The 25,837-nt window shown below is 39.3% G+C and overlaps 1 protein-coding gene across 1 annotated transcript in view; it reads right to left on the reverse strand.

The window, feature by feature from the left end:
• clstn2a (calsyntenin 2a) overlaps window positions 1-25,837 on the reverse strand; it is a 213,596-nt gene that overhangs the window by 15,234 nt on the left and 172,525 nt on the right. The window contains exon 9 of the mRNA XM_079380083.1: window positions 4,756-4,918. Coding sequence (XP_079236209.1) covers window positions 4,756-4,918 — 163 coding nt within the window. The remainder of the gene's footprint in view (window positions 1-4,755; window positions 4,919-25,837) is intronic.

Below are 25,837 nucleotides of genomic sequence, written 5' to 3' on the forward strand. Positions count from 1 at the left end.
AGTTACATTTACATTTATTCATTTAGCAGACGCTTTTCAAATAGTCACAGGAAGTGCTTGTAATACAAAGTTTCAGGCATTGCTCAGAGTAAATACTAACTAGACAGGTAGGTTAGGGAAAGAAAGCAAAAGTTTTTGTTTTTGTTTTGTTTTTTCAGTCAAGTGATGACGGAAGCGATGAGTTTTCAGGTGTCACTTGAAAATTGTCAGGGATTCAGCATTCCGGATAGGGGTGAGAAGTTCTTTCCACAAGCCAGGAAGTTCTTTCCCTCATTTAAGTATCCATTTCTGTACATTTTTAAAATACTTTTTTGCTTCAAATCAAAGTTTGTAATGTTGTGAATCACTTCGTAGCTGATTAGTTTTGTTAATGACTTACAGTGCTTTATATCATTGGGAGACTCAATTGTGTCATTCATGTTGCTTTCATGGCAGTGGGCGGAACTATTTAGATGCACTTTGCTCACTGCGACTCTGATTGGTGGAATTTTCTGTAATGCATTATGAGCGTATTCCTCCGCCGGGCAGGCCGCCTCAACGCTGGACCAACCCCAAAACGCCCTCTGTTGTGCCTTCAAGCACCCCGTTCAGTTCCGGGTGCCAAGGCCGGTTTGTTTGTCACAGAAACTTCTGGGCCCTTTCCAAAAGTACCTCCACATACAGCCGCTGTTATAGCGAGAAAAATAAACAAACATTCTCAAAAAGAGAGCAAATTTCCTCTTCCAATTACCGAGTGTGTCAAGTCACCACAGGGCGACTCACCACCCGAACTAATCCAACCCCTTGCCACACAGGCCGAGGCCTGGCGGGCCATCCCCGGAGTGTCTCATTGAGTTCTGGGGATTATAGAACGAAATTATACACTTCAATTCACTCAAAGAGCCCCGCGGTACAGCGGCATGGTCACTTTTTGAAGAGCGAGGACGCGTTGGCCCACGAATGGCCCAACCTCCTTCTATATGCTTTCCCCCCCGAATCAGGAAACACAAACACAAAGTGCTTCTAGTGGCCCCACTCTGGAAGAACCATCATTGGATCTCAGAGCTATCTCAGCTGCTAATAGAGGCTCCGTGGTCCATTCCCCTGAGACGAGACCTCCTCTCTCAGGCGAACAGAACGATCTGGCACCCCCAGCCCGAGCTGTGGGACCTGCATCTATGGGCACTCGATGGGACTCAATAGATCTCCCTGAGAATGTCCTAAACACCATTGAACAGGCTAGAGCCCTGACCACGAGACGCCTCTACGCCCTTAAGTGGTCGGTTTTCATCGCCTGGTGTCAAGCCCACGGCGAGGAGACGACAACATGTGACATTATCAGTGATATTGTCCTATTTACAAGAGCTGTTGGATAAGGGCCGCGCCCCTTCCACGCTCAGAGTGTATGTGGCAGCTATAGCAGCTTCTCACGCTCCTATAGCCAGACAGTCGGTGGGCCGGAACAACCTGGTTGTCTGTTTTCTGAGGGGTTCTAGGAGGCTCCATCCGCCCCGACCCCTCACAGTCCCTGCATGGGACTTGCCCACGGTCCTGAAAGCCCTCAAAGGCGCTCCCTTTGAGCCACTACAATCTGCAAGCTTAAAATCACTGTCGCTCAAGACCGCTCTGCTGCTGGCGCTCGCATCGGTGAAGCTAGTTGGTGACTTGTAGGCTCTCTCTGTAAACCCTGCCTGTCTTGAGTTTAGGCCTAACGACTCTAAGGTCGTCCTAAAGCTAAGACATATCTATGTCCCGAAGGCGCTCTACACTCCGTTTAGGGCCAGGTTATTACACTCTCTGCGCTCCCCCCCTTCTGAGCAGGACCGAGAGTTCAACCTTCTCTGCCCGGTCAGGGCATTGAGAACTTACATCGAGCATTCCGCACCCTTTAGGCAATTGGAACAACACTTTGTCTGCTTTGGCGGCTGCACCAAAGGGTCTCCGATGGTTAGTTGACGCTATGGCACTAGCATACTCCTCCCTGGGCCTCCAGAGCCCCATTGGAGTGAGAGCCCATAGCGACGCAGTACGAGTGAAGTATCGATAGGGAACTAGTCGGTTACTAACATAACCTCGTTTCCCTGAGATACGGGAACGAGTACTGCGTACCGTGCCATGCCATTCAGCTGCATGACTCAGGTCGTCGCTTCAGACAAATTGGCCTGATTTCCTATGGCGAAGCGCCCGCTTATATAGCCAGATGGCCCAGCCCTTTCTGGTGGGCTCTGGCGGGCTTTGACATTGGTTTGTTTTTATTTACTGCACGAACCAATGGCTGTGCAGTCACACTGTGTGATTGAAAAAGTCTTCAGTTTTTCCCCATAGCGTCTAGCGACGCAGTACTCATTCCCGTATCTCAGGGAACCGAGGTTACGTTAGTAACCGAGTACGTTTTCTTGATTTGCTGTTGCTTTTTCTATTTGCATGTGTTTTCTGAAGTTGCAGCGTGTTGAGTTCTCTCGGCCACCGTAGGAATTGCTACTGGTCTTCTTTACTTTCATCGATCATTGTGGTCATCTGTCTTTTCTTTCTTGAGTGACAGCATCTTTTACTTATATTTTTATTTATTTATTTATGAATAGTTGGTTACACTGATCTTCTTAATAGCCTAAAAAAAAATGTGAGGGAGATAGAGTAAGAGCAATACCTGTTGCCAATAACACCTGCTGTTTTCCCTCCCATACATCGCTGACTGATGAGCTCCAGATGCAGCGAATACTGTCACTCCTAAAACCTTACAATGAGGGTCTGTGCTTCCAATGCTTAATTGCTTCTGTTTTTAAATTATTTAATTGACAGATGTTATCAATTAAATGTTATTCCACAAATGAAACAGCAGAGGAACATTTGCATTCTTGTTCGTGCTCCCCCTAAAGGACAAAAGAACTAATGAGAATGCAGCCCTTGCATGGCATATAAGAGCTGTCACCGTCACATTTGTATTGATCAGTAGCTTCATGACAGACAATAACAAGCAGAACACATCCTGAGCCCTGTGGAAAAGGCACCGCCATGACCTTACATTTAGATTAGCACATCTGATTTCTCGTTATAACAAAAAATAGTAGTAATTTGTTACTGAGAAGAAGCAGCTCAGTAATGGCCTTATCTCCTTTTATACACACTTATTATAGAGCAGCCTTTTTAAAACTTTGTTCTTTGTTTTTATTCTTCAAGGAACAGTCACCCCATGATCACCCAAAAATTAACATGAATCATTTACTAAATTGATAATTTTTAAGGACACTTTTATGCTCATTTATTTTTTTACCAAATGATGACAGAAGTGACACTTTTGGTAGAAATATTCCTATTGTTTTCTTTAACACTTCATTTAAAAACAAAGTGCCATTCAAAATGTTAGGATCACTATGAGTAAAGAAAGTTATACTTTTATTAAGCAGAGGATCAATTTATAATCACAGAAAATATTTCTATTTCAAATAAATGCTGTTCTTTCTAACCTTCTGTTCATGAAAGAATCCTGAAAAAGACTATTTGACAGTTCCCACACTTCATTAAGCCAAACAACCATTTTTAACTAATAATAATAATAATAAGAAAAAAAATGCTATTTGAGCACCAAAATTAACATATTAGAATAATTTCTGAAGGATCATGTGAGACGGAAGACAGGAATAATGGCTGCAGAAAATTCAGCTTTGCCATCACAGGAATAAAATATATTTTAAAATATATTAAAATAGAAAACAGTTATTTTAAATAGCAATACAATATTACTGTTTTTGCAATACAATAAATGCAGCCTAAAAAGACGTTTTACGTTTTACGTAGCATTTCACTCCTACTGCATACAAATAAAAGGGTTGGAATATTTTTAACATTAAACTAATTTAAATTACACAATGGATCAGTTAATGTGCCAACAAAGCTTTAGAAAAAAGCAGATAATCCTATTTGATGTCTCGTCAAGACAACGGCCACCAAACCCCATTTCTACCCCAGAGAAGACAAGGATCTCAATTTGACCTGAACAAATATCATTCTCGCTTTCCATTATGAAGTCGTTTGTTGCTACGTTGTTGATTGCGCAGAGTGAAAATGGACAGGGTGCGAGAAGCAATCTTGCCCGCTAATGGCTTGAAAAGTTATCAGTTGCGGTTTAGTGGAGCTTAGACCAGCTTCATTGGGATGTAATAGCAAGTGAACTTGTCCCCCATTCAGGGTTTCTTAATCCTTATTATGGACCTCATCTAAAAAAAAAATCTAAATTCAATGCCAGTGAAAAAGAGAGAATAATCCTCAATCAGCACGGATGAATAGAAATGTAAAATGGTGCTGAAGAGTTGGAACTTAGGACCTTGTCGCCTAAAACAATGATTTAGTCGTGACTCCATTCTCTCAGAGGCTTGTTTAATTATTTAGCTCATGAAAGCGATGTTAAGGACAGTCTCTCCATTCAAATGTGATCATTAGCTCCATTTCAAAAGGCTGAAATTGACAGGCCGTGTTTCTTTTTTGATGTTTTCACGCCTGAGTCTCTTTGATTAAATGAGGAATCAGGGTAGCCTAGGGCCAAACACATTGCCTCTATCTTGGTATTCGAACCGCCGCTGCTGTGCTCACACTGTCATATCAATAATGTACATATCTCTTAGTCACACCCTCTCTCAAGTCTGAGACTATCTGATCACATCTCAAAACCGGTGGATCTCCTGTGTCTGGGCCGTCCAAACCACATTTATGCCACCATTTCATTTTATCGATCCTCTTTTTCTAAGGATAATCAAAACAACAGTTGCTTCATGGTCTCACCTTGCCAGCAGGCACCTACGGTTAGCTGTACATCGATCTCAGAGGGGTGGATGGGCCAGTCGTCTGTCACAAGGTAGGGTTCGTATGTCACTCCGTCTACGAAGAGCGTCACTGAAGGAAACTCCACATTGATGACATAGTAATGCCACTCTTTATCACAGATCTGGAGACAAGAATAAGTTTAGATCTAGTTAACAGGGCAAAACACCACATCGTCAAAATTGCTAGTTTATCAAATACCAATTTTGGGTTCAATCTATGAACTGTATTCACTTCATATGTAGATGTTTTTCGCATACATATACAGTTCAAAATCAAAAAGAAAGTAGATTTCTAAATGTGTGTGTGTCTGTGTGTTTTAAGTTTAATTAAATAACTTAAGTGACCCACCGTGAGTTAAAATTCACTGTAACACTTTCCCAGAAATAAAACAAAACAAAACAGACCTTCATAAATGAACGCTCTAAAAAATGCTGAGTTAAATACAACCCAGCGCTGGGAAAAATAAGGACAAACCCAGAGATTGGGTTGTTTAGACCCAGTGGTTGGGTTACTGCCCAGAAGGTTGGGTTAAACATTTAACCCAACTGTTGGTTGAAAACAACCCAGCATGTGTTCTGTCCAATATTTACCCAGCACTGGGTTGTATTTAACCCAGCATTTCTTTTTTTTATATATAGAGTAAACCAACATATCAAGAACTTAACTGACCCACCGTAAGTTAAAATCCACAGTAAAACTTTCATGGAAGCAAAACAAAAAAACAACATCCAAACAAAAAAAGAATTTCAAAACAAAGCAAAACAAACCTTCATAAATGAACCAACATAATAAAGAACTTAACTGACCCACTGTAAGATCAAATCCACAGTAAAACTTTCATGGAAACAAAACAAAACAAAACAAGCTTTCATAAATGAACCAACCTCTAATCAGAAACTTAACTGATCCCCTGTGAGTGAAGATTCACAGTAAAACTTTCCCAGAACAATGTTTGGGTCAGTCTAAAGTACAAACTAAAAATTGGACACATTGTTGCTATATATAAGGAACAATTCCATCAGGTTTGCGTTCTTATCTGAATAATATCTGTGCTTCTATAGGTTAAGATGATCAACATTAGATTTTCAGTTCACGTTCACATGCCCTTAATGAAACAATGTAACTTAATTTGCCATCATTAACTATACTATTCATCATTTGTCATCTGTCCTATTACATTAATTAGGTATAATTATAAAATGATGCTAATTACAGGGACAAAGATTTACGAGTATGAGAAACATCAGATCACTTTAACATATCAAAGCAAGCCAATCAGAGCCGTTTAAAGTTCTTCTACACTTCATTATTTATCTTTTCTGACATTTACACAGTCATAGTTAACAACTGTAGGCATTGTTAAAGAAAGGACCAAAAGCAAACCTATAGGAAAATATGTAAATGTTGAGGATAAGTTGCCTTTCAAGCTTCAATTGTACTATTTTTTAACTTTTGCCACTTTATTTGCGAGTATAGCTGAAGCCGAGTCTTCAGCGTGAATCTCTGAGAGTGTCTGCAAGACAGCAAACGACAGTGTTGGTGTAACGGCGTGTCAGCGGAGGTTGCTGTCCAGTGCTGCTGCTTCTGACGGCAGGAAGAGTGGCGTTGCCCGAGTCAGATCCAGAACTGACTGCTAAGCTTTCCCGGGCTTGCTCTGCGCCGCTTCAAAACGCTGCTACACGACAAGCATGTACTGGTCCGTACAGACAACACTGCGACCGTTGCGTACATCAACCACCAAGGCGGTCTACGCTCCCTTCGCATGTCGCAACTCGCCCGCCATCTCCCTCAAAGTGCATGTTGCCGCTATTGCCGAACATCACGATGCAGTAGATGGTAAGTCTGTGGGGAAGCACGAATTGGTCATCAGGTTCCTCAGAGGGGCGAGGAGGTTAAATCGGGCCGGCTGGATATGTGCCCAAAGTTCCCACCACGCCCTTCAGGGATCAGGTGGTGAACTTGTAAGCGCTGCCCCGGGAGGAGGCAGACCCAGCCATTGCTTTGTACTGTCCGCGCTTTGCATGTTTACGTGGACCACACGCAGAGCTTCAGGACCTCAGACCAGCTCTTCGTCTGCTTCGGAGGACAGTAGAAGGGAAAGGCTGTCTCCAAACAAAGATTTACCCACTGGATAGTGGAGGCTATAGTCTTGGCCTATCAGGCCCAGTGCTTACTTCTACGAGAGGCGTTGTTTCCTCTTGGGCATTGGCGCGGGGCGCCTCGATAGCAGACATTTGTAGAGCTGCTGGCTGGGCGACACCTAACACGTTTGCGAGATTTTATAATCTCCGTGTAGAGCCCGAGTCCTCCCGTGTACTTGCCTCAGATGGCCAATAACACTGCTCGGTGTCAATCACACTTGCTGCGCCATTCCCTCTACAGACCAGATACGTGCGCTTTTATTGCTTCTCAGTTCACTTCACTTCCCAGTGTTATCCATACCCACTGTACGGAACAGCAGTGGCTGTCATCTCTACCTAAGCCCTGTCCTATCTTCCGTCCCAACTTGCAGGCTTCCGCAGGGCACTGGAGGGGGTCAGCAATAGTGGCGTTTTCCAAGGGATCCCATTAGTCAGTCACACTGACGTTACGTCGAACGTGACTGACTGATAGAGAACGTCTCGGTTACGTATGTAACCCTCGTTCCCTGAAGGAGGGAATGGAGACATAATGTCCAGAGTTGCTGAACCACCGCTATACGGCCGAGGCACACAGTCTCGGCTCCTCAGTGAAAAACTGATGTGCTTTTTCACGCACTCTCCTTTCATACCAACGCTGCGGGACGAGGTGCGTGTGGCGAAACACGCACGCCAACTGTCATTGGCTTGTTTTGTTAACATTCAAAGGTGATTGGGCTCTTGGGCGAGATCCCATTAGTCAGTCACACTGACATTACGTCTCCGTTCCCTCCTTCAGGGAACGAGGGTTACATACGTAACCGAGACGTTATGCAATATGGTTAAGGTTAGGTTTAGGGTTACTTGCATGTAATTATGCATAATTAATTTTTATTATGCAACATTTGTAACAAGGACACCTTAAAATAAAGTGTTACCAATAATAGTATATAAAAAAATAATAACAAAACACAGGTGCTAGCCAGCCAGATTTTTTTCATTAGTGCCACATTGTTAAGATTGTCAAGATAAAGTTAAAAAGAATTCCTCTTTTTATTTCTTGAGACATTTTGTTCCACTGTGCTGAAAGAAAATACAAATACAAATAAATGACACTCGAAAAAAATCTATTAAATCTTAATTTCATAACAATTAACTCCTGATAACATTTGCAGGTAACTGAATGGTTATTTTCAGAGCACTGGTAATATCATCATGATAATTTGCTTGCATAGTGCAGTAAACATGCTTATTAATACTCTACGTGCTGTCATATGTAGCAGCAAATGGAACTGAAGCTGACTGAGTGGGTGATGCCGAGTTACTGCAGAGGGGAGTAAATGGATAGAAGAGCCCATGTCCCCAGAGAGAAGCTCTCTCTCTCTGTCTAACCGCTGCCTCTGGGGACAGATCTCACTCCACACCTCTATTCCTCTCGTTCTCTTATCTCTCCTTTTCTAGAATAGATATTCTCTTTATCTCCATCTCACTGGACTCTTCATAAACCTCTCTATTTTTCCTTTCTTTCTGCAGCAATCTCACTCTATCAGCCTAACCTTTTTCTGTCCTTTTCAATGTCACAAACATGCACACACACACACATACACACAAACTCACACACTCAACACAAAGTACCCTTCAGTCTCTAGGCCATTTTTCTCGTTTGGGCACTTGTGTTGAAATACAGGAGCATGAGAGGAATTCTGGTATATTATGAAATAAAACTCAATTAAATGAAGTTGCAGGGCGATCACTGTCATTGTCAGTTGGCTTGAAAAAGGTTGGGATTTGAACCCCTTGCATAGAGAAGAGAAGAGAAGAGTAAATTGTAATTTTGTTGCCAACCCATTAAAGAAAAAAAGACTCTTCAAAACGTTTCCAGAAATGAAAATGCAAAAATAAGCTCATGCCATTTAGAAAGCCTAAGCAATGTCCAGTGTCAGCGAGGCATGAAAACAGCAGCATTAGCGCTGGTTAATTAAACTGCTCATGCAACCGGGCTTCTGTTCAGAGTATGAAAACGAATAGCCTGCAGTGTGTAAACATGTGGACAACACTTGAAGCTTGTTAATTGCAATGTAATTGTGTGCAAAAAGCCATGAGCAAAATATGTAGATTGCAAACATGCTAAACTGCTCATCAAATTTTGGAGATGGGCACTTCCACATGTATCAAGCAGCTAATACAACACTCAATTATTTTTATTATTTTTAATTTTGTGAAAATACAGTTGAAGTCAAAAGTTTACATACACCTTGCAGAATCCGCAAAATGTTGATTATTTTAACAAAATAAGAGGGATCATACAAAATGCATGCTATTGTTTATTTAGTACTGACCTGAATTAGATATTTCACATAAAATAAGTTTACACATAGTCCACAAGAGAAAATAATAGTTGGATTTATAAAAATGACCATGTTCAAAAGTTTACATACGCTTAATACTGTGTTCTTACTTGAATGATCCACAGCTGTGATTTTTTTTATTTTATTTGTTTGTTTGTTTTGTTTAGTGATAGTTGTTCATGAGTCCCTTGTTTGTACAGTAAAACTGCCTGCTGTTCTTGAGAAAAATCCTTCAGGTCCCACAAATTCTTTGGTTTTCAAGCATTTTTGTGTATTTGAACACTTTCCAACAATGACTGTATTATTTTGAGATACATGGGGGGCAGCAGTCTATTTTTACAAAGAAAAGTAATTGCAATCATTCATATTTTATGTGGGGTCTCTGACATAAGATATAAAGAGCTGCTGTAAAAAAAATACAAAAACGAAGGGAAAAAAAAATTAATCTAAAGCTAATTCACGTCACTAACTGACCCATCTCTATTCTAAACAGACTGCAAATGCTTTCCACTGCCATTCATAAGAGCACTGATGACATGTCAACCTCTGCAGACTCTGTCCGTTCTCGTCCTCATTACATGTCCGTCAAGGAACGAACAGAACCCGGCGCTGTGTGAACATGTGCATGCTTTGCTGCTAATGAAACACACATGAAGCATTAATCTTGGCCTGACAGGAGATGATTTTGGCTGTTTCAGCACACAAAGGCACACGCCGCCAAGGATTAAAACACGCTTACATTTGGCCTCCTCCTCCACCCCCATCCCTCACTCGCTCTTCTCGTTTTTTTGCTCTAAACATTTTTAATCTGTCCCTGTCAACAAACTGCATCCACGACCTTCAGAGCAAACAAATAAATGAGAGTGTGACAATAATCAAGAGCTGCAACACAAAAAACACCTAGAACTATACATCTCCTTCTACATGCACAAGCTTCATTGTGTCATGTTGGCTGCGGGAGAGAAATGCCTCGCAGGCTGCGGCGGTACAGGACTTTTCCTCATTCAACATTAATGCATTGTGTTTGCAGGCTTGTGCTGCTGCTCAGATAAGGCTTGCAATATACTGAGATGCTGGTCTCTAACTAGGGTTGGGTGAGTTGGGTGAGATATATATGTACTACGTGTATGTGTATATATATATATATATATATATATATATAGTTATGAGTCTAGGGAAGTCGTGGCCTAATGGTTAGAGAGTCGGACTAGTAATCGAAAGGTTGCGAGTTCGAGCCCCCGGCCGGCAGGAATTGTAGGTGGGGGGAGTGAGTGTCCAGCGCTCTCTCCACCCTCAATACCACGACTGAGGTGCCCTTGAGCAAGGCACCGAACCCCCAATTGCTCCCCGGGCGCTGCAGCATGGCTGCCCACTGCTCCGGGTGTGTGTTCACGGTGTGTGTGTGTGTGTGTGTGGATTTGTTCACTACTCACTGCTGTGTGTGTGCACTTGGATGGGTTAAACGCAGAGCACCAATTTCGAGTATGGGTCACCATACTTGACAATACGTCACGACTTTAGTGTGCAAAGTAAAGCGCACGATGGAGTATAATCAAACAGAGTTCTTTTAATAATCCACAGAATGAACTAAGCACAATCAAACGCAATTCCAAAACGATAACAGAAAAGGGAACAGGGGAGAACACAGGCTTTAAATACAATCAAGGAGAAAGAGAAACAGGTGTGGAGCTAATTAATAACCATGGAAAGAAACTAGGTAGGAACTAAACTAAAACAGATCAACATGTAATTATATATATATATATATATATATACACACACACACGTTGGTTTTTGTGGTTTATGGGGACTCTCCATAGGCGTAATGGTTTTTATACTGAACAAACTGTGTGTGCTATTGCCCTACACCAACCCTACACCTAAACTTAGCCCTCACAGGAGACTTTGTGCATTTTTAGATTTTCAAAAAAACACCATTTAGTATGTTTTTTAAGCCTTTTGAATTACGGGAACATAGGCAGTGTCCTCATAAACCACCTTCATATTGTAATACCTCTGTCATACCCATGTCATTATACAAATTTGTGTCCTCATAAACCACATAAACATGCACACATACACACACACACACACGTTACATGTTGATCTGTTTTAGTTTAGTTTTCTATGTCTCCGTCATCCTACCTAGTTTGTTTCCACACACACACACACACACACACACACACACACACACACACACATAGATATCAGTAAGATTTGTAATGTTTTTTTTAAATAAATATCTTATGCTCATCAAGGCTGCATTTATTTGATCCAAAATACAGTAAAAACTGTAGCATTTTGAAATATAATTAAAATTTAATTTACTATATATTGATAAAGTTTTTCTATTTTAATATTCTTTAAAATATAATTTATTCGTGATGCAAAGCTGAATTTTCATCAGCCATTACTACAGTCTTCAGTGTCACATGATCCTTTAGAAATCATTCTAATATGCTGATTTATTATCAATGCTGGAAACAGTTGTGCTGCTTTTTTTTTCTTTTTGGAAATTGATACTTTATTTCAAGATAAAAAGTTAAAAAGAACAGGATTTGTTCTAAATAGAAATCTTTTGTAACAGCATAAGTCTATACTATCACTTTTTATGTAACTAATACTAAAAAAAATGTTTACTAGTACTAACACCAAACCTTTGAATGGGAGTGGATAGTATAAATTAATAAATTCTGTAACTATTTACTTTTTATTCATAAAGACTCTGGCATAAAAATATTTTCCCTGAATTAACCATCATTAGCCAGAACGCAGTTATTTTTTTTTACGAATCAGTTATTTGATTTAAAGAGATATTTGTATCATCATCATAAAAAATGGAAGTCTGCATGTGGCATTTTTTCATATATTAAGATGCAAAATGTACACATTTATCACACTTTCCATCTAAATAATTTCCATATTTTCCCTCAATCAAAATTAAAAATCTGACTTTTGGATTTTAGTCCATGCTTTTCATCCTTGAGGCTAATTTATAATGTGAGTGTATTCCTAAATTTTGAGAAAAAAAGCAGTTTTCTGTGAAAACAGATCTAACATATTAATGAATCCAGCAGTCATATTTCGCAGTATTTTTTTCAAACAAAATGTTATTTAGAAATAGGAACTTTCCTCTCCCCTAATTCTAGATGGCAAAGCAAATTATGGCCCTTCGATACGTCTCACCCAGGTTCCTTGTTTCTATAGGTCAACCCGTCAACAGAAAACGGGCGCTCATTTCAGGAAAAATAAATCTAGACATCTTGTATATTGTCAAAAGGATGTAATAATATATTACATTTCATTATGTCTTTGTTACATCAACCATTTCTATCTCTAACTAACACTCCCACAGCATATAATAATGCTGCCTCTCTGCTCCTGGAACGCCGGCCAAGACATTTAGAAAGAATAAATGGCTACCGCAGAAAACTTTTCGGAGGTGGCATTTAATCAAGGAGTCCAGGGACTCTAACTGTGAGCTGAATTGGGAGGTGCAATTCAAGGTTTCATTATTTCCTTGATTGAACAGCAGATTAGGCTAATTTTAGGAGCTGCTTTATCTGTTCCATCATCTGCTCCCTCAAATGGCCTTGTGGGAGGAATGATTTGGTTCTATATACAGAATGGCAAACATACAAGTGAAGAAGTGCTTTTTCTCTTCCCTCTTTTATGGAGGTGTAGATACACATCTCATAATCAATTACTGGAAAGAGACATTTGCAAATCAGTAGACAGAGCTAAAGCTCAGAGTGCAAGGTGGGGAAGGATCTTCAGATAGCGGTAGTGCTGTTCCCATCACCCTCATGTGAGTCAGCAAAGGGCATTCTGGGTAATTGATTAGTGAAGTTTGTTGCTGTGCCGACTAGCACATGCTTGGCACTGTAATCCACACACCTGCCTCCTCATCTCCAGGAACGCTACTATTGGAAGCATAAGGAGGTCTTCAAGAAACCTGCACACTGATACTCTCTGACAGCCGTTATTCGCCACGAGAGATGGAGCTCATACCTGTCTTGGATATCCCTATAGAATTAAATTAGACGGTGCACCTCTTACAGAGAAAGTCGATGAAAGAGACCCTTTAAACCACCCGCTTTCAGATGAAGGTCTAGGCTCGGTGGCCAAGCTGCTGTGACGAGGACAAGACAAACACTGCAATTTGCTGATTGCAATGACACATACAAATGACAGTTTTTTTGGCCAAGATGATACGGGGGAGATCGGTGACTGATCCAGCAGAGCAGCTCTGAGATCTGCAGTGGGCCGTGATATTGGCTGTGCCGTGTAAGTGGCTTCTGATGTGCATGTGGACAGAGGGTCTGACTGTGGCTTTCCTTAGGGCAGAAACAAATGTTCAGTTGCAGCAAGGAGAGAGAGTTTGGAAAGAGAAAGTAACAAAGCAAGTGGACTATGCTTTGTGTTGGATTTGTGCTTAAAACTGTGTACAATTGTGAGCTCTGTAGTTTCATAAATTGAAACAAAAACGAAAAATTATATTTGCACAAAATTAAATATTTGCACAGATCACCCACTGCTTTGAAAGCGAATCTGGAAGCTATTCATAATTTAAAACAGTTAAAATACAGTCTTTTTTACAGAAGCTTTCCACACTAAAAACTACTAACAAAGACAACAAATTCTATTTTAGGGGTAATATCTAAAATTTGCCTAAAAGTTACTATTTATCTGGTAAAAAAAAGTTTTTTTTTTTTTTTTGCCACATAACTTTCCCTGTCATCAAAACATCTGTTTTCTACATATGGCAAGTAACAAATGAGATACACACTTAAAAATAAAGGTGCTTAAAAGGTTATTTACAGCGATGCCATATAAGAACCATTCAGTCAAAGGTTCTTTAAAGAACCATCTCTTTCTTAAATACAACCCAGCGCTGGGTAAAATATGGACAAACCCAGTGATTGGGTTGTTTTGACCCAACGGTTGGGTTAAATATTTAACCCAACTGTTGGTTGAAAACAACCCAATCTTTGGATTTGTTCATTTTTAACCCAGCATCTGAAGAACCTTTTGTGAAACAGAACCATTTAGACAAAAAGGTTCGTCTATGGCATCACGAAGGACCTTTATTTTTAAGAGTGTATAAAGCCGTAACAAAATGAAGAGTGACAATTCCATTTCCCTTCCTCTCCAGTGCCACTTAAAACAAACACCATTTTTGTAAGAGGAAAAAGGCCACTTGCAGGAACATGCAAAAAGAGTGAGAGGACAATGGCAAATATACTTTTATTTTATTAATAAATATCATAAAATATCAAATAAAATTAACTAAAATAAATAAATAAAATAATTGTTTTAGCAACCATGCACTTACAGAAAATCTATTTTTGCTACAAAAAAACTAAATACACAAACCACTCAAAAATTGATAGGGCATGGCCTCAGTATTTTGGAGTGTTTGCCTGAACTGAACGACAGTTTTACAGTTTCTGATACTCCACCATAGCTGAAAAACCCAGCAGGCACGTCCTTCATGGTGACTTTCTCAGTATTCATTAAGCTGTTTGGAGCGAGATTGCAATTCTATGCTTAAACCTTGTTTATCAAGTGAATTTAGTTCACGCAGAGGTCACAATTAAAAAAATGAAAACAGCCCAGCACCATAAACACAGACCTAATGAGCCAATCACACAAAACACGTCACTCAAGGAAAATACGGTGACCAGCGTGACCGCATTAGATTATGATTAAGACACAAAACTGTTGTGACTGAAGCCTGACACATTTTGTTGAGTGTAGTGGTTGATATATTTTACAGGTGTTGTTTGTTCGGTGGCAGGCACGCTAACAGAGGTGGCGACGAGCCTGTGGTGCTCTGGAAGGTGACTATAAATTACAGGCTGACAGAGTGAGTAATTAGAGCAGGAATTAGACCGTGCCCTCCGGGGACAAAAGTCAACTAAAGAGTGACCTCTCCCAAGCTTCCCAATTTGGAGCCTACACTGTGTAAATTAATCTATTTGCAGCCAAGAGCAGGAGCAAATTGTTTTTACAGTAACAGATATGTGGAAATTGGACAATGGTAATGAGGGTTCCATACACAAGTACAAGCATGCACACACAAACATAGACATGCAGAGGAATAAACCCTAAACACCCATTACAGAGCAGTAATATGATAGCATGGTACTGTGATCATATCAAATCATTATACCAAAGTATGTTGATATATAACACACACACACACACATTTGTTTTTGTGAATTGTGGGGACATTCCATAGGCGTAGTGGTTTTTATACTGTACAGACCGTATTTTCTATCGACCTACACCAACCCTACACCTAAACCTACCCCTTACAGGAACCTTTTTGCATTTGTACTTACTCAAAAAAAAAAAAAAAATTCTGTAGGCCTATGATTATATGCCTTTTGAATTATGGGGACATGGGGAAATGTCCTCATAAATCACCTTCTCCTTGTAATACCTATGTCATACCCATGTCATTATACAAATGTGTGTCCTCATGTGTCACAAAAACACGCGCACACACACATTACAACCACATATTCAACTTCCATGGTATTTAGTATAGGTTAATTCAAAGAATACTATGACACTAGAAAGCATACGGTAACAGTAATATGGCTATTACTATATAGTATTGTGTTGGTAGTTTACAGATTGCTATCTAGTAATGTGTTGGTAGCCTACAATTATGCTTCTTCAACTTTGATATCTTGTATTGGATTGTATGTGGTAACCTCAAGGTACTTTCAAGAATAACATAGTAATACCATTGCATATGTCCTAAAATACTATGGTAGTACTGTGGTACTTTCAGTACAGTGATGGTATCTCATGGTAATACTATGATACTTCGATATATTCCAGAGTACTGAAACTGAGTACTTATAGTATTTATATGGTAACTCAAAGATACTTGCAAGCATACCATAGTACTACCATTCCTAAAATACCATGGTACTACCATGGCACTTACTGGTGCATTTTAGACATGTATATTGTGGTATTTACATGGCATAATAATAATAATAATTCATTACATTTATATAGCGATTTTCTGCTTTTCTAAGCACTCAAAGCGCTCTACATTGTGAGGGGTGGTGTCTCCTCGTCCACCACCAGTGTGCAGCATCCACCTGGATGATGCGACGGCAGCCATAGTGCACCAGAACGCCCACCACACACCAGCTTACTGGTGGAGAGGAGACAGAGTGATGAAGCCAATCAGTGTAAGGGGATGATTAGGAGGCCATGATGGTCAGAGACCAATGGGGAAATTTGGCCAGGATGCCGAGGTCACACCTCTACTCTTTTCGAAAGACATCCTGGGATTTTTAATGACCACAGAGAGTCAGGACCTCGGTTTAACGTCTCATCCGAAAGACGGTGCTTTTTGACAGTATAGTGTCCCCGTCACTATACTGGGGCGTTAGGACCCACACAGACTGCAGGGTGAGCACCCCCTGCTGGCCTCACTAACACCTCTTCCAACAGCAACCTAGTTTTCACAGGAGGTCTCCCATCCAGGTACTGACCAGGCTCAACCCTGCTTAGCTTCAGTGGGCAACCAGTCTTGGGCTACAGGGTGATATGGCTGTTATCTGTATTTCAAAGCTTTCCTTACAAAAAGTAAAAATCAAACAGTATACTTTTCATATTAAATAGTAATGAAAATTACGTACCATTTACATAGCAATCCATTGTATCTTTTAAGAATACCATGGTACGTCAAAAATATCATCAATAATACCATGGAATACAATGGAACATGTCTAAAATACTAGTTGTACCACGGTACAAGGTCTTTTTACAAGTTATTTTTTTCTTTCTTTCACGTTTTTACTATTTTAGCACAGTAAATGTCCAAAAACACAATTTTACCATGGTACACATCCAACACTGTATCACCATAGTTCTTATGTAAATCAATGATCACCCTATACAATGGTATTGCAAGACAAATCAAAGAATTCTATGCAATTATCTTGGTACATATCCAAAGGACCACGGCCATACCATGGTCATTATATATAAGTGAAAGTTTCATATACATAAACTTGCAGGTTCATATACAGCATGTGTTACTGACATGGTGTATGTGAAAACATGCACTATTAACATTGTATCCTTAAAAATAACATTAATATCATGGTACTTTTTGCAACTGACTCATGCAGAGAGATATTAAAGAAAACAATTTAATCGCACTTGCATGCACATTTAGACATGTTGACATCCAAAGGCAGCCAGGTTAGGTTGCACGTTGTGGGTGTGAAAGTAGTGAGTCTCCCACTGGGCTGTTTAATAAAAAAGCAGATATTCTCCCCACACAGTGGTGAGCACTGGCAGCCCTGCAGTTTGCCACATGGCTGCTAACTCATTAGTATGTCAATAATGACACACTCTGGTCTGTGTGTCTCCTCTGTTTCCTCAGGGGGCGTGGGTGAGGGAGAAACTTTGAGCGAATTGATATTTCACGGTGCATCACTGTGACAGTATGGGCACGAGCGTGTGTTTGCGTACGCACTTCTGTGTGCGTTTTTTCATCTCGTAAACAACGTAATGAGACAATAAAATACTCAGCTAATGAGCCTGGGACTGTCTCAAAGGCACATCCCTGTTTAGAATGGAACACTGTTGGACACAGAGACAGACACACAAACACAGGAGTCTCCGAAGGAAAATTTGAGCTCGTTCTTCAGTGAAATGGCAAATTCAAACTCTAGCTTTCAATTATGAAACGTCATTATAAGCAGTTGTTGTTCTCCTGCACAAAAAGAGAAATCAAAGTGTGTCGATGTGCGTAAAACATGTAGGCTGGTTGCCGATAGCCTCACACAAGCTTTTCAAAGACTTCAAAGTCTCTGCATCATCTCAATCGCTCAGAAACCTTTTTTATTCGCAACCCTGTGGCCTTTTAGCTTTAATAATGTGAGTTTAAGTCCGAGCCATTTTCGCATGGCAGAAATACTGCTGTTGACCTCAGACACTGGCTGTTTTATCAACGATGCTCATTTGACACCTCCAGATCTGATGTGCTTCACACGCTTTCAAAGAGAGAGAGAGCGTGAAAGGCTAGGATAGAGCAAGGAAGAGGAGGAGGAGGCTGGGAATGGATGGGGGTAATCGAAAGTGTGGGGGCGAAAGCCAGGAAAATAACTCACTGGAAGTCATCAGAGGAAAAGAGGAGCGAATCTCTCCCGCCACTCAGTCCCAGAACTGATGGGGGCCGTGGAGTTCAGCATCAGTTCATCAAAACCTGTGCGCTTTCATATCCACATGTGCGCCAATTCAAACCCCAGTTCCTCCGTCGCGCCCTCTAAAGTCATGCGCAAATCACTCCCTATCTGTTCTCAAACATGTACATGCACTCTTTCAGCAGAGTTTTTTCCTCTCGCTCCTGCATTATTGATGCAAATCCATTACACTGGCATGGCACGGGGACCGAGGTAGGCCGGAAAGAGGTTCACAGGCAGCCTTATTCCTGGATGAGGACATGCAGCAGCATTCAACCAATCCCAATGCAAAGCAATCACTTCAGCTTCCACAAGCCACACATGTGCGCAAAGATTCAACATATGTTCATCAGAAGCTGCCAAAATTGTGATCAGAATTGATATTCTTTTTGTGTCTCAAGAGCTCTAGGCGAAGAATTCCTGATGGAGAAGAGTACAAATTTTACTTTGAAGCAAAACACGGTAGGAGGGAGAGAGAAAGGAGAGAACACCTCCCTCCAGCCCTAAAAAAGAACGTTAGACTGTGAATATTTTGGTGCTGCTATATTTGGAATGTCAAAAATAAAGAGGGAGCAAAAGGAGAAATGGTGCAGATGAAAGTCGGGTGGAACCCAATGTATTCTTTAGGTTCTCCCTCACTCTCTCTCTCCCTCTCTCTCACATGACCGGCTTTCAGTGAAAAGTTGTGGAAGGGTTTATGGTCGTAAAAGTAGGCGGTGACGTCTGGCGCTGATGGACGAGCAAAATTTGTTCAGCTAATGTGGAAATAGAGCTGTAGAGATGCATTATTCAGAGGCTCATGATTATTTCACAGCACAAAGCAGCCTTCAGGTACATCACAATAGGCTTTGATTGTGGCAAGACGCGAGGCATGAAAAGAAAAATAATGCAAATACAGGCTTAGAGCTAATACAAAACACAATAGTTTTGCAACTTTTCTGACTCTAGAGACTTCCTTCACTCCTTCCCCTATTCTTTATATGCATAATAAGAACATGTAAACGAGTGAATGACATTTCAATCCATTTCAATTCTAATAGAAAGTGCTTCACATTGTGTCGAGTTTCATTTATGTCACCATTGTGTTTTTGTGGCCATATACAATAAGTATGGAAATTGTCTTTGAGACAACACTGAACACATAATCCTCTAAAATATGACGCACAATGCACGACATGTGAAAGGCATATACGTTTATATATTAAAAATTGCAAATTAATAAAGTAAAAGTTAATATATAGATTACTTAAATACATGTATAATATTTGCAATCAATACAATCAAATACAATTAGATAATATTTTAAATGTATGCTTAGATGTATTTCTTGCATAATTCTATACAACAACAATATGGTGCTGTTCATTCAAGTAATATCAATAGAAATGTGCAGTTCATTCATGAATAAGTCCATAAAAATCAGTGAACATCGGAAGTTTATGGCACAATATTACATTAACAATTTGATTTTAATAAAGACTAATGTTCACTGGACAAAAGCCTCATTCTGAGTCCTGAGTAATTGAATGGAAGTGAATGGCATCACTGGGAGTAATTCAAGCATTCAAAGAAAGTATCTGGGCTTTCAATCAATGAATGTGATTTTTCCACACCTGGAGGCCTGACGTCTTTTTAGAATGATCGGAAGAACTGTCAAGTGGGTGGGACTTTGCAAACAAATGGCTAATAATTGAAACATTGATGGAAAGCAGAATACTTGCTGGTACAGACAATTTGTGATCTGTTGTAGCATATTGCAGCTTTCATAAGCCTTTTGATTTTGGCCTACAGCCTTTGGAAGCAACATTATTAAAAAAATAAAATAGTAATTTTACTTGGACTTTCTATGAACCAGATGCCACTAAAATGAATTCATTTTTGTAACCTGTTCTTCATTTTTAAATATATATTTTGGAAAAGAGGAGAAATATTTAAAAACAACTTTAAATAATGACATGGCTTTGCAAAACATGACAACACTTGTGTGTATTTGCTGTAAATTTGTGTAAGTACCTGGAAAATCAAACGTGTCGTTTGTTCCTCCCACAATTTATATTAGCTTTAAGCACCAGTGGGACTCATCTATTTGTCTATAGTTTAAGTTTTACAACATTCAATAAGCTGCACTCTCTCCTCTGTGAGATCTCATTATAAGTCTTCATGTATTCATTAAAGCAAGTAAGCGGTCATGCATGGAACGCAATCCATCTAACACAAAACAATACAGCGTCTTAAGCGCATCGCCGAAGGAAGCCACAGATGTGGTGCATGTAATTGTGAGGAGATAAGCGTACAATGAATGTCATATTGACAGGACGGAGTGTAATTTTCTGCCGCAGCGGTGCGGGTCGATGATCTGAGCAAGACAGGGATAAATGACATGCCTGCACAGGCTTTTCCACACCAGTACCGTTTGGTCGAGGTGGGCCACGCACGGACCCTCGTTACATGCACACACACCTCCGATCAATGAGCAGAAGTGTCAATGCAAACAAATCTTTGAATATTGATTTAGGCCGGTGTTTGAAGAGCCATTAAAGGATGACTCGCCTTGCATCTTAACCAATGTTTTCACAGATCTGCAGAGATCTTCCATATGTCTCTGTTTAATGGCCATTGTAGAAAAAAAATAATTTCATGATTTCAAAATGAATCATTTTTATAGCTACCGTTCAAGGTGCATTGCTCATTTTAATAGAAAAAAGCCGTGCCCTGCTGAAAACACCCGATGAACTATGTGCGCTGCCACTGAGGGGAGGTTGGGGACTAGATCAAAGCCTTTACTGCTACATGACAGCCTCTGTATTTGTAGGTATCCAAAGTCTATCCAAAAATGTGTTTTTATTATTTACTCACTGTATTATTCTTTCAAACCTGCTGTTATTTACCTTGAAACAGATACAGTAAGTTTGTATTGCAACAACAGTTCACCAGGGGCTGTCAAGCTCCAAAAAAGACAAGAAAACACAGTTTATATGAAAAACAGGTAATAAGATTGTTTTCATCATATGTTGCAAGCTTCATGAATCCACACATGAAGTCTGAGAAACGTATTCAAATTGAAGTAATTACTTTAAATAATTATTCACCAGTAATCCAGTATTGCCCCGTAATGACCTGTGGTTTGGCCTGCCATATCACAAGAAGGGGAAAACATGAAAAAAAACATGAATTTTTAATGCATTTTAATATATCATTCATTCACACACACACACTTTGTTTTTGTGAAAAGTGGGCTCATCCCATAGGCATAATGGTTTTTATACTATACAAACTGTATGTGCTATTGCCCTACACCTAAACCTATCCTTTACAGGAAACTTTATGCATATTTTTACTTTCTCAAAAAAAAAAACTCACTCTGTATGATTTATAAGTGTTTTGAAAATAACATAGTAACAGATCTTACTATGAATGGAGAAAGCTTCTTTTTTTCAAAAAACATCTAATAATTGCACGTTTGGAACAACATGAATAACAACATATAATTTTTTGTTTAACTATGCCTTTAAATAACAATAGTCGTATATCCATTAAACTGAAAACCTCTAATCCATGTGATTAGAGAAAGAGAGATAAAGAGAAACAAAGTTAGAAAGTGAGCAATAAAATAGCCAAATAGTACAAAATAACCCCCCATCAAGTATTTCCCTCCTCTCACTTGGCATCATTCCCACCCTCTCCATCATTCTTTCCCTCTCAACGAAAAGAGGGGGAAAAAAAGCTAAAGAGGCAGGTGTGAGGAAGATTGCAAAATCAATAGGGCTAAATGGAGTTGCAGCGGAAGCCATTGAGTGTCCTCTCAGAGTGCTGATGAGACTGCAACGAGCAGCATTTGGATGAGATGCCCAACAGCCAACACCCTGTCTTTTTTTCCTCTCCCTCTCTCCAACCTAAAGTGTGTCTGCCGCGCTATCACCGCAAAGCTATTTTACTAGATCAATGTCGGGTCCTTAATAGAACACGACGCTCACACTGCCGCAGGCTGCTAGGCTGGGGTGGAGACGGCGTCAATCAAATCTTCTACAGGTGCCTTAGATCAGCGCACTGCCATAGTGACCTCCAGACAGACTTGTCAACAGGGCCTGACTGACACAAACACATTCACGTCCTTCTACTCAGCCGACAAGCACCTTAAGTAATATGACTTTCTCACATTATGGTATTAGCAATCTGTGCATCTGTGGGTCTTACGCTGCACACACACAAACACACACACACACACACACATGTTGGTTTTTGTGGTTTATGGGGACTCTCCATAGGCGTAATGGTTTTTATACTGAATAAACTGTGTGTGCTATTGCCCTACACCAACCCTACACCTAAACTTAGCCCTCACAGGAGACTTTGTGCATTTTTAGATTTTCAAAAAAACACCATTTAGTATGTTTTTTAAGCCTTTTGAATTACGGGGACATAGGCAGTGTCCTCATAAACCACATTCATATTGTAATACCTCTGTCATACCCATGCCATTATACAAATTTGTGTCCTCATAAATCTAGTCAAAATCACAAACAGCAACTTCCTGTTCCTGCTTGTAATGAGCGCTGGTGACTGTGAGGATGGGCCAATCACTGAATTTGCTCAATTCTGTAACATTTGTGGCATTAAATCTGGGAAAATAATTATCAGGGTTGATATAGTGTTTTTTTTTGCGCAAGAACTAGTTATTGGATTCAACAAAATTTGGTTGGTGGCATTAGAACTTTTTACTTTTGGACAGATGGAAATACTATTTTTGGGGTGTTCTCTGCCATATCAGCATCTGAGGCTATTTTCATGAGCAGAACAGGATAAAGTCAGTTAAAAATACTTAAACTATTGATAAACATTAAAAAGAAGACAAGGGATAGAATGTTGGGATAAATGATTTAAACAACCATTCAAAAAGTTTGGGGTTGATAAGAAAAAAAAAAAGAAGTCTTATATGTTCACCAAGGCTGCTTTTATATTTTATTAAAATAGTGAAAAAAATAAAATAAATATTACAATTTACAAAAACTGTTTTCTATTTTAATACATTTTAAAATCTAATTAATTCCTTTGATGGCAAAGATGAGTTTTCAGCAGCCAATTTTCTCCAGTCCTCGATGTCATTTGTTCCTTCTGAAATTATTTTAATATACTGATTTTGTGCTCAAGAATCATTCCTATGATACATTTTCAGGAATTATAAACGACAAAGAAAATACAAATGCATTTATATGAAATAGAAATCTTTTGTAGCATTATACATGTTTGTAATGTACATTTATGCATCCTTGGAATATAACATTTTCTTTCTTTCTTTCTTTCTTTCTTTCTTTCTTTCTTTCTTTCTTTCTTTCAAAACATTTGAGTAGTAAACAGAGAAACGTAAAATCTATAAAACATTCAGGTGCACTTGGAATTCTATAACTTTTCCTTTTGACACTTAAATCTCTTTCTGATGACAATAAAAGCAGTGCAGTACAATAAAATTCCAAGATTGTATATCAACCCACCCCTAAATTAAAAAAACCAAAAAAAAACCCAGTCACCTTTTCATGTTTCTTCCTGTCTAAGTGGCCTGCTTTTGGCCAGAACAAGCTGAAAAGTGGACAAGACATTACTCAGAAGAGTCAAAAGTTTGTTTGTTGGGATTAAAGATAAAAGCCAAACTAACTACGGTGACATTTACAACAGGATAATCTGCTGTTTAGGTACCAGTGGCAAGCAGTCAGAAGAAGGGCAGAGAGAAAAGAAAGAAAAACAGATGCTTCTCATGTTGGGAACAGAGCTGTGTTGTGCTCTGAGATCAAGGCAAGCATATTCTGTTTACTGCCTCCAAGCTGGAGAGACACCATTATCAAACCATGCTGGAGAAGAGGTACATGGCAGGGAAAACAGGAAGAGAGAAAATGCACTGAAGTGTAAACAAGCACATTCACACCTTCTCTCTCCTTTTTTGCACGCTTTATTTGCAAGCAGATATCAGATGCAAGAAAACCTCTTCCCTACAAAAATCAACAAAGTGGCAATGAAAGATAAATGTACAAAAAAGACATACAGAGAATATCACAGCATATCGGTAAAACACAAACCAACAGCTGTATTATGACTTTTTCCTCTGCAGTGTTTCATGTGGTGGATGTTGACAGGATTGTGGGTAAAAGTGCTGCTCCTTCTACAGCTGACATTGCTTTACAGCATCCTGTCTACTGACCTCATATTGTTTACTTGTGTTCCTCATCACCTGGCTGAGCTCTGCCTGACCACAGGAAAGGAGCTGAAGCTTTGAAAGGAGTTAATTTTCCTTCTTACCTGTAACAGACTAAGTACAGCCATCAAGAACACTGAGGCAGAACCAGTCGTCAGACAGCTTATTGTTTATTGTCATAATAATTGCAGTCAACATGAACTCTACGCCTCGCTGGAATAATTATATGTTGGTTAAAAACACACACGCACACACAAATTATGACTTGTATAAACTCAAAACATATAAAAAGGAACACATTAGTTTGTTGCACTGCACTTTTTTAATACAGTAAAACCGTAATATTGTGAAATATTACGATTTAAAATATTTCAATCTATTTTAAAATGTAATTTATTGCTGTGATGGAAGGAATAAAACTGACTTTACAGCAGCCATTGCTCTAGTCTTCAGAGGCATATGATCCTTAAAAATCATTCAGATATGCTGATTTGGTGATTAAGAAACATTTACAATTATTATCAATGTTAAAACCAGCTGGAATGCTTAATATTTTTGTGAAAACAGTGATAAATGTTTTTCAAGTTTCTCTGATGAAGAGAAAGTTGAAAACAGAAATTAATTGTAATATTGTAAGTGTCTTCAATGTCACTTTTAATTAATTTAATGCTGAATAAAATTATTCACCTCTTTTTAAAAATAAATAAATGAAATGAAATAAAATAAAATAATAAAATAAAATCATACAGAACCAAAACCTAAACTGTAGTGTTATAAGACAAATAGTGGAAGCAAATAATACCAATATTTTATTGATCTTATCTAGAAAAAGATACCATATTTTTAAATCCAGTTTTGTAGCACATAGTCACATGTAGCCAAACCTAACTTGTAACATTATTCTGGCCAAGAACCACCAATTTAGGCAGGAAGAAACTGCCTGACATGTGACCAACCACATTTTATTTTTATGTGCCTTTTAATGGCATTATCTGAAACACTGTAAAAAAATAAAAAGTTGAGAAAACTTAAAAGTTTAAGGCAACCTTAAACTTGTAGATTTTTGAGTTCTCAACTTTTTGTTGCATAAACTGAAAACAAGAAGTTCTGAAAATCTGCTGAAGCTGGTTGCCTTAAGCTTTTAAGTTCTCAACTTTTTTTTTTTAC

The sequence above is a fragment of the Barbus barbus genome, assembly GCF_936440315.1.
Source record: "Barbus barbus genome assembly, chromosome: 26".
Classification (NCBI taxonomy): Eukaryota; Metazoa; Chordata; class Actinopteri; order Cypriniformes; family Cyprinidae; genus Barbus; species Barbus barbus.